This window comes from Tupaia chinensis, unplaced genomic scaffold (genome assembly GCF_000334495.1).
Source record: "Tupaia chinensis unplaced genomic scaffold, TupChi_1.0 Scaffold000076_2, whole genome shotgun sequence".
Taxonomy (NCBI): Eukaryota; Metazoa; Chordata; class Mammalia; order Scandentia; family Tupaiidae; genus Tupaia; species Tupaia belangeri.
In genome coordinates, this window is record NW_006159537.1 from 47,954 (window position 1) to 58,129 (window position 10,176).

Below are 10,176 nucleotides of genomic sequence, written 5' to 3' on the forward strand. Positions count from 1 at the left end.
TTTACTACGGGATTGGAATATATTAAATGTATCATTTTCTCTTAAAATTGCTCAACACTTGATCTTGCAACTATACTTTTATTTTTTTCTAAAGATTTTTGAGTTAGGTTGTGTGTACTTTTTAAAGACAATGAGAGTGAGAACACACCCCAGGGGGTGTGGCCAAGTCACAATTTCTACTCCTTCATCTGATCCTGGGATTTTGGACATGCACACACATATATGTGGCATGACTTTCAAGCAGCTAGATCCAAAATTTGAACTGTGGCTGATCATGGGGAAACCCAACACCTTAACCACTTTGCCACCTGCTGGTCCAACTATATGACACTTTTTGTTTTTTTTTAGAAAGAGAGATATTTGCTATGAAGTATGATCACTCAACACAGAGAGACAGAGACAGAATGTGAGAAAACACCCCACATACACGGGGATTTGTCTCACTACAATTCCTTTGCTTTCATTCTCAACTCAGGATTTTAGGTATGCATATACATGTCTTTGGGGTGAGTTTCAAGGTACAAGATCTATGATGCAAACAGTATGTGAGTCCAGTGCCTTAACCACTATGCCACTTACTGGCCCCACAACATTTTAAGAATGAAGACAACCAATTTTAAGTGCTTCCAGCTACAATAACTTTGTTTTAATCAGTATCTTTTGTTTGTTCTCTTCATATAATTATTGAATTCTGCTGAGCATCTCTAGGCAGTTTCTCAATATTTAGGTCAAATATTTAGCAAGGTTCTAACTTAACTTAAGAAAAAGGTAAAATAAAATGGTCTTCAATGGAAAAAGGATGAAAAACATCACATCAACACTATTTGACACAGGAAAAAAATCTAAAAAGATGGGCAAGGTAAACTAAATGGTAGCAGAAACAAAGATATTAAATTAGAACGGATATAAATAAAAGATGTGTGAACCATGCAGAGAAACAATGTAAATTCTAGCTAGTTATTTTTTAACAACATCATGAAACTGACAAAAGTTTAGATAGACCTTTCTAGAAAAGAGAGAGAAGATACAACCAATAAACCAGGTATGGAAGAATAGGCACTATTTCTAACTATACACAAGTAAAAAGCTTTTTTTGAGAACAAAATTAATATTAAATAACTAATCAAATTTAGCTATTAACCAATACTCACAATGTGAAAAATAGCCATTAATCTAAATATTAGATGTATACAATGATTGTTTCAAAAAATGAATTTAAGAGGTCAGTCATTTTCAGTCAGTTTATACCATAAGAATATAAAAATGGTACGCTTTTGGCTTAAAACCCTAAAATTGTGATAGAGGATTATGACATAGAAACTTAGGCTTTATTTGAAACCACTTCTGTTTTTTAAAGCTTTCCAAGAGCTCATATCAGGCCTTAACAGAATAAAGTAGCACTTGTGGGCAAAGATGCAGCCTAGGAGCCCTGCACTGGAGGCCAAAATGGAGAAGACTTCCACAATCACCATGAATTTCCCCTTGGTGCTGTGATAGACAGGGACAAATGTGACCCAGACACTGCAGAACACCAGCATGCTGAATGTGAGGAACTTGGCTTCATTGAATGTGTCAGGCAGGTTCCTGGCCTGGAAAGCCACTGTGAAACTCCCCAGAGCCAAGAAGCCCAGGTAGCCCAGGACACAGTAGAAGGCAGTGACTGAGCCCTTGTTGCACATGATGATGAGGTTTCTGGGCTCAGAGTGTGAGTCTACATCTGGGAATGCGTTCCCAGCCAAATTCCACAGATAATAATTTAGATAAGGGAGCAAATGGGAATGACAGAATTTGAAGCCCCTGATACCAGCAAGCACCTCATTTTTCTCCCAAGTTTCATAGCCTTAAATGCCAGAATTACGGTAATCGTTTTGGCCAGAATGGTGGAAACAGCCACAGTGAACACAAGGCCAAATGTGATTTGTTGAAGGACACAGGTTGTTGTGTTAGGGTAGCCAATGAAGAGCAAGGAGCAGAGGAAGCATGGCAGGAGGGAGATGAGCAGAATAAAGCTGAGAGCCTGGTTGTTGGCCTTGACAACGGGAGAGTCTTGGTGCTTCACAAAGATTCCCAAAACTACAGCTGTGAGGACAAAGAAACACAAAGCCATACAGGCCATGGTTGTCCCCAAAGCATCTTCAAAAGCCAGGAATGTCACATGCTTGGGGAGACATTGAGTTCTCTCACTATTTGAATACTCTTGAGCTGGGCACTGGATACACTGCTTTGCATCTGGTGGAAAATCAAAGATGGAACAATTCAGCTTCACAAATTGATTGTCATGTTGAAGAAAATGGTCACCGTTATGTAATTATGTGCAGATAAAGTCCCTGTAGTAATACCAAGATACACCAAATTAAGAATTTGTATTGATGACAGTGGGAGAATTCTTTCAGCTGCAAATAACACAAAAGTCATTTGAAACTGGGCCTCAGCATATGGGAATCTTGATGGTCCATCTTGCAGACCTCAATGATGTTATGCAGATGAGGATTCATTCCCTATCTCTTCTCTACTCTCTTCTGAGATTTCATTATAATGAACCTTATGCTTCCATAGCTTCTCATATTCATCACAATAGAAATGAATAGTTTTCTTAGTATTCAGAGAAAGATAATTTTACTTTGTTCTTCTGGAGTATCCTAACTTTTTTCTCTTTCCTAATTTCTAGTGATTTTTTTTCTTGTATCTTATAGGTCACTTTGTGTACAACTTTTCTCATTGTACATTTTAATTTTTCTTTCAATATTATCATAAACACTCCTATGTAAATGTGAAAACAATTTTAATTTAAAACAATAAAATCTTTAATGGAATTATATTGCTCTTATAGAGCTATTTTTTGAGAAATTGGTATTGCAATTATATGATAGAAGGATGGAGCGTTCCTTTTGATGTAATCATTTATATAGATCTTAATGCATGGTTTGTTAATTTTTAAGACTGGCAATATTTTTGCTTTCATGCATAATAAGTTCTCTGTTATATCTACTTATGTCTACTATTATGTAGCAGGAAAGCAGTAAGGGAAATTACATAAATTAATGTTAGGTGGCAGGAAAGCAGTCAGGGAGATTACATGAATTAACAGTCATGTTTGTGGTTCAATTACATATTGAAATAAAAATATCTGCTGTAACTTGTATTTTCTAAAGTATTTATTTATTTATTTATTCATGGTAATACTGAGGCAATAGTATTGGGTTGTCAGAAAAGTCAGTCAGTACATTTTTATTGAAAAAGTCATAACTCTTCCAACAGCCCAATATTTTCTCTAAGAATTAGAATGGGGACCAGCAGGTGGCATGGAAGTTAAGATTCTAGATTCCTACGTGATTTATTGCAGCTTGAGTCTCAGACCTGGTGGCTTGCTTTCTCAGTTTTTATTTCTTTTTCTCTCTTTCTGGACTCTCTCTGGTGAGTGTGCATGACCTGTATAAAATTTTAATAATAATAATGATAAATAAAATGAATGATTCTTAGAAAAAATATTACAGTGATAATCAATCACATATTTTTTTCTTACACAGCCTCTTTCTAACACATGATTCAGCAGATATTCTTGGCTCCTATCTCAGAAACATGTTTGGCACCCAAATATATATGTATGTGTTCTTCTGTGTCCCAAATCCTTTCTTTATTAATTTTTTCCTTTTTATTTTTAAAAATCATTTATTTAATTGTATTTACTATTATTTTTAAAATTTCCTGTAGACCATATACATTCACCAAGAGAGATAGAGACAGAGAGACAGAGGGAAAGTAAGAAAGAAAGCCACCAATCTAGGACTCTAAGCACAATTAGTCATTTGGTAGTCCAGCACTTTGAAAATCATGCCAGCTGCTGGCACCTATTTTTCTTCTTCTTTAATTTGCAAGAGGACACATTCATTCACTAGAGAGAGAAACACACACAGAGAGAAAGAAAACAAGACAGCACCACCTCGATGAAATGGTCATGCCACAATCCCCTCTGCACCATGATTTCCTCTTATTTTGCACAACATACAAACACCTGGTGTATTTTCATTCATCTTGTTTGGGGCTCATGTAACAATTTGGGTCATGTGGGATATGGTTTCCTTAAGCACTATGATATGGGCTTTCTTTCTACCTCTATTTTTATTTCTTGTTTTGTACACTTATTTAGTTTTCCAATTCCTTCAGAAAAAGTAATTTTCATGTTTCTTTTTTGTATATTAAAACCTGAACATAAATATTTACTTTTACTAGTGATAAAAATAAAATGAATTCTACTATCAGAATCTCTGGAATTGCATAGTACTTATGGAAAATTTTAAACCACGTTTACTTTTTTTTTTTCTTTTTGAGAGATTTTTGCTCTAGGATGCATGCTCTTGCCAGAAAGACAGACACAGACAGAGAGATAGAAAGTGAGAAATTGCCCCCCAGGGGCAATCCACAATCCCTTCTCCTCCATTCTACTCTCAGGGCCTTGGGCACACAAGCACACACGCCCCATGTGAGTTTAAGTCACCAGGTCCAAGACTCAAACTGCAGTCGACTACAGGGAGTCCAGCAACACAGCCATTATGCCAACTGCTGGTCCCTCAAACTGTATTTACTTCTGATGTATTGGAAAAACAGAAGCTTAATTTCTTATAACTTTCCATATTTCATACTTGACAATACCGCATTTTATTTTGATAATTACTTGGTAGTATATTTTGTATAATGGCCATTTTTGAGATGTCCAGATGTGAAATGTATTAGAATATTGAGTCTTTAATTTTTAAACTGTATTTCTTTATCTTTCTGCAATATATTTCAAGTGTGGTATTCTGATATTAGTCAGTTCTTTGTACGTAATTCCACAGATGTTTGAGCTTGGTTTTAAAAGTTATAAAATATTTTCTTGTCGATTTATATGTAATTACTTTTGGCTTATCATCTAGGAATAAAAGTCAGATTCAAAGATTAAGGCACCCATAGGTAACTTTGATGATGACACCTCTTTCATTTTATGACTAATGTGGTTCAGTATGAGATCTAAGATTGATAGTGTCTTATCTAACACCAAACTGTAAGGGTGTCCACTGGAAATAGTTTCAGAGTTGACCCTAATAGAATGAGCATGGCCAGAAAACAGCTTACACATAATAGGGTAGAATAGTGTGTATAAAATAAAAATATCAAAAATATAAGCATGCAAATTAAGAATAATGATGGTCTGTGTTTTATTTCTATTTGTGTGTGTGAAAGATTTTTTTGCTATAGGACACATGTACTCGTAAGATAGACAGCAAGACAGAAATTAAGAAATCATCCCCTGGGTGGATGGCCATGCCACAATATCTTCTCTTTTCTCCTCTTAGGATTTTGAACATGCGTGCATATGTGCCTGGCATGACTTTCAAGCCTAAGGATTGGGAATTGAACTGTGATTGGCCACATAGGACAGTGTCTTCACCACCATGTCACATGCTGGCTTATGTTTTATTTCTAATAGTAATAGTTTTATTTTTATTGAGCAATAGTATACTAACAATGTAGTTATATATTTCATACTTGTTTGATTTGAAATATCTGACTCCGGGCATAAAACACAAATAAAGCAGCAAACAGGTCTTCCTTCTTGGGGAATTTTCTGGAATCCGGGAACACAACTGTGGCTACACACAGATTCAGGAGTCTGAGCAGAAAAGAGAATCATTAGTCATTTTCATGTATGTTATGAGATGCTTGATGAGATGCTCTATTTTCTCTTCACCTGAAAGAAAATGTTCACATTTAATAGTTCACCACTGTTAATCCTTTTAATATTACCTGGGATTTTGATCATTTTTTTCAAATTTTAGCTATAGGGTGCATGAGCTTGCCAGAGAGACAGTGAGACAGAGAAAGAGAGAAATCACCCCCTGATTGGATTGCTGCACCCAAATCCCATCTTTATTCTCTTCTCAAGAATTTTGGCATGGATGAACCTGTGTTTGGTGTGACTTTCAAGCCTCCAGGTTCAGGACTCAAATTGCACTCAGTCATGTGGGAGTCCAGAGCCTTTACTATTATAGTACCTGTTGACCCCCCTTAGCGAGACCTATAATTAAGATCTGGTATATACTTCACTTTCTTTTTATGTTTTACTATTTTTTCAAAGAATTATTAATTTATCTTTTTTAAACTTGACCAGAAAGACACAGCAAAAAAGAGAAAGAAAAATGAGAAAGCAAGCTATCATTTCCAGGGCTCGAACCACAATAAGCCATGTTGGAGTCCAGTGCTTTAGCCACTATGCCACCTGCCAGTCCCCTTTAGGTATTCTTTACTTGGTATTTCCAAAGTACCTAATTACTTTATCCCATGCATAACTAAAAATATCCCCTGATTCTGTCGTCTTATGCAATCATTTCATCCAAAACAATTTTAATGCAGGTTTTACATGGTAAAGACTCTGAAAAGATGTGTTTTCGAGAATATTTTCACTATATCCTCATATCTAATTGGGTAGAAAATTTTAGGTTCTGGATTTTTAAATATATAATAATGTGATATGTAGGTATGCAATAAAAATTTAACTTAAAACTCATGGGCCAACAGATACATAATGAAAGTGTGGTTAATCCATTTGTGAGTTCTGAGGCGAGTTGAACACTACTTTTCATATATTAACACAGTACATGTGCAAATCATGATATTTATATAAATCTTCTGCAACATGAAATTACCTGAGATTACAGTCGATGTTTTGAAATGTTTGGTGCAATGAAGAGTGGTATGCAAGGGGCTGGAAGATGCTATAGTGGTTAAGGCACCAGACTGATATGATTCAAGTCCTGAAGCTGGTGGCTTGCTTTCACACTCACGCTCTCTCTCTGCCAGTCTCTGGTCAAGTTGAAGAAGCAGCAGCAGAAGCAGAAGAAGAATAGATCATAAATTAAATAAATAATTCCTAAAAATTAGAATGGTTTGCAAAATGACAAGAGAAAATATGGATGATATCTTCAAAAACGTAAATGGTATATTAATGAATAATCTACTTGTTTTTACAGTATACAAAAATATAAGGACTTTGTTTACAACTAATAAAGTGTTTCAGGACATAGAGAGGGATTGTTTATACACACACACATACACACACACATACACATATGAAAGAGTCATGTGCTCCATAAAAACATAAGATATTTCCATAAATGATAAACAGCATATATGATAGTAGTACCATAAAATAATATGTTAGGCCATATAAACACCATGTGCAGTGTGCAATAACATCTAGGGTTGTGTAAGTGCAGTCTATGATTTTCACACAATGACAAAATTCTAAATAATGCATTTCTCAGGAACCAACAGATGGCATACTGATTACATCACTGGACTTGCACTTGGCTGCTCCCATTTTGGGTCTCAGACCAGGCAGCTTGAGACTCACACCAGGTGCATTTTTATGTGTGTCCAAAATCCTGAGAGCAGAATGGAGAAGAAGGGATTATGACATGGCCATCTCCCCAGGGGATGATTCCTCACTTTCTGTCTCTCTGTCTCTCCGGTGAGTTCATGTACCCTATGGCAAAGAACTCTCTAAAACAAAAAGACAACAGTTATAAATATATTCTCAGAAAATAATTCTCTTATTGAACAATGTTCAAGTCTATATACATATCACCTTATTGATATTATTAATTAGACTACTGCTTGAACAAACATGATAACAAATCAGTTAATAAAAATCAGAAGTTTTTCTGTGGTTTAGAATGTACATAAGAAAAATTGAGTAGTACAAAGTCTGAATGTAAAAGACATTTTAAAAAATATTTTCACTGAGATAAAAGTTTAATTCACTTTCTTTAGGGTTGCTATAGATTGTGTGTGTTTGCCAGAGAGAGACAGGGACAGAGCTATAATTCGGACTGGCCTCACCACAATCACTTCTCCTTCATTTTGCTCTACAGATTTTGGGCATGCACATGCACACACATACCAGGTATGGTTTTCAAGCCACCAGATCCAGAAGTCAACCATGGTTGACCATGTAAGAATCCAGTACCTTTAATATGATGTCACCTGCTGGCCCCATAATACTGAGTTAAAGTAGTCACACAATTTAATTTCAGGACTCTGTTCAAATACCTCTGTATATATTTCAATTTTTTGTTTGTTTCTTTTAGAGATCTTTGTCTTAGGGTGTGTGTACTCATAAAAGAGAGAAAGAGAGAGATTGGGAGGAAAAGTTAAAAAAAATCACTCCCTGGGAGAATCACCATTCTGCAATCCCTTCTTCTTCGTTCTCCTCCTGGGATCTTGGGCACACATGCACACACACCCAGCTTGAATTTCAAGGTCCAGGTTCAAGACTCAAACTAGTCAATGATGTGGGATTCCAGCGACCTAACTACTATGCAACCTTCTGTCCCCACCTCTATATGTATTTCATATTGAAATGACATTGTACCTCTTTGAATTTAACAGGCCAGTTTATCACCTCTTCATTGATGACCAAGCCAAGATTATGGGTGTTCCTGTAAACAAAATCTCCTACTTTAACTAACAGCCAGGTGTTATTAGAAAATCTCACAAGGTTGTGGATATCATACTGTATCGTATTTCTGCTTTCACCAAGGGGCATGTTGTATCCAATGCTATTTGTCAGTTGGCTTTTCTTCAGAAATGGATGGAGCTGTATTAAAGACAGGGTTCAAAAAAATAGGACTGCATTTAATGTAGAGGTGGTTGGTCCATATCTATCAAGAAATCCTATCTTAATATCCCTACCCTTACGTTTACTTCTTTGTAGGAGTTGAATTCGATTTGAGTGGTCATCTGCTCAGAGCTTATGTAATATGGGCTCTTTTTTTTCTTCCTAAAAACAAAAGAGGAGTTTTAGCTCTTCAGATAATTTCTAGGATCATTCCCAGAGGTTGATTAGTACATAGACTCTCATAAAATCCAGACTATTAAAATCTTGTTTGGACTAATTGGTGTCTAACCTTGGTAATTCATAAAGAGCACAGATGGGGCCAACAGTGGCGTGGTTAGGGCGGCTGAATCACACATGGCCAAGTAAGCAACTTGAGTCCTGTACCAGCAGCTTAGAAAACACACCGGGTAGGGCCAAATGTGGCATGGTGGTAAGGTAGTAAATATACTGCCTTTGTAAAAGGCAGTATATTTATGGATTCTTGATAGTGGTTATGGTAGTATCAAAGATATGCCTTTCTCCATGTTTATCCAAATATGTACATTAAAAATGCATAGGTTTTTTTTTTTTTTTTTGAGAAGTCCTTCCTATAGGGTGCGTGCGCTTGCCAGACAGACAGAGAGAAACAGAGAGACAGAAATCAAGAAATCACCCCCCAGGGGGGATGGCCACGCAGCAATTTCTTCTCCTCCATTCTCCTCTCGGGATCTTGGGCACACACGCACATGCGTCCAGCGTGAGTTTAAGCCATGGGGTCCGGGACTCAAATCGTGATTGACTACATGGGAGTCCAGCGACATGGTCATGATGCTAACTGCTGGTCCCAAAAATGTATAGTTTTTTCAATAGTATTTACACTTAACAAGGCTTTTTAAAAGAAATCAAATACATTTTATTCTTTATCTGTATTTTGTATTTCTTTCAGTAAGAGTGTGATTGTCATGTGGCAATACAATGAACAATTTGCAACAAAATACAAATTTAAAACTTATAAATTCTAAAGAAGTGTTTTTGTTTTTGTTTTTCTAGTATTTGTGAGAGAGATAGTGAGAAAACAGGGAAAATGCTCCCCATGGGGAATGATCGACTGCAGTCTCTTCTCCATTTCTCCTTCATTTTTGGATTTGGGGCATACATGCGTACACTCATGTCTGACATGTTCACTAGGCCTTCTGGACTTAAACTCAACTCGTGATATTCAGCTGCCCTACTCATGATAGCATGGATCTAGCCCACAAAAGTGTTTTATGATTTTTTTAAGAATTATTTTTTAATTTGATCTATTATCATTATTTTTAATTTGCTATAGGGCATGTATGCTCATAAAAGAACAGAGAGGAGAGAGAGAGAAAGTGAGAAAGCAAGCTGCCAGGCCCAGGATTAGAGCTATGATTGGCGATGTGAGTGTTTAGTGACTTAATCTACACACCATTTGTTGGTCAAACTCAAGAGATTTTTAATAAACCATGTTAGCCTCCTAACTATTGAATTGATTACATTATTTTGAAGAAAATAATTAG

General features: G+C 36.2%; 1 protein-coding gene across 1 annotated transcript in view; it reads right to left on the minus strand.

Annotated features, from left to right (window-relative positions):
* Positions 1 to 1,328: 1,328 nt before the first annotated feature.
* The window catches only part of LOC102478499 (vomeronasal type-2 receptor 116-like), a 17,701-nt gene continuing 8,853 nt past the window's right edge, over positions 1,329 to 10,176 (minus strand). The window contains 4 exon segments of the mRNA XM_027768476.1: positions 1,329 to 1,726; positions 1,729 to 2,229; positions 5,527 to 5,650; positions 8,411 to 8,635. Of these exon segments, the coding sequence (XP_027624277.1) occupies positions 1,329 to 1,726; positions 1,729 to 2,229; positions 5,527 to 5,650; positions 8,411 to 8,635 (1,248 nt within the window).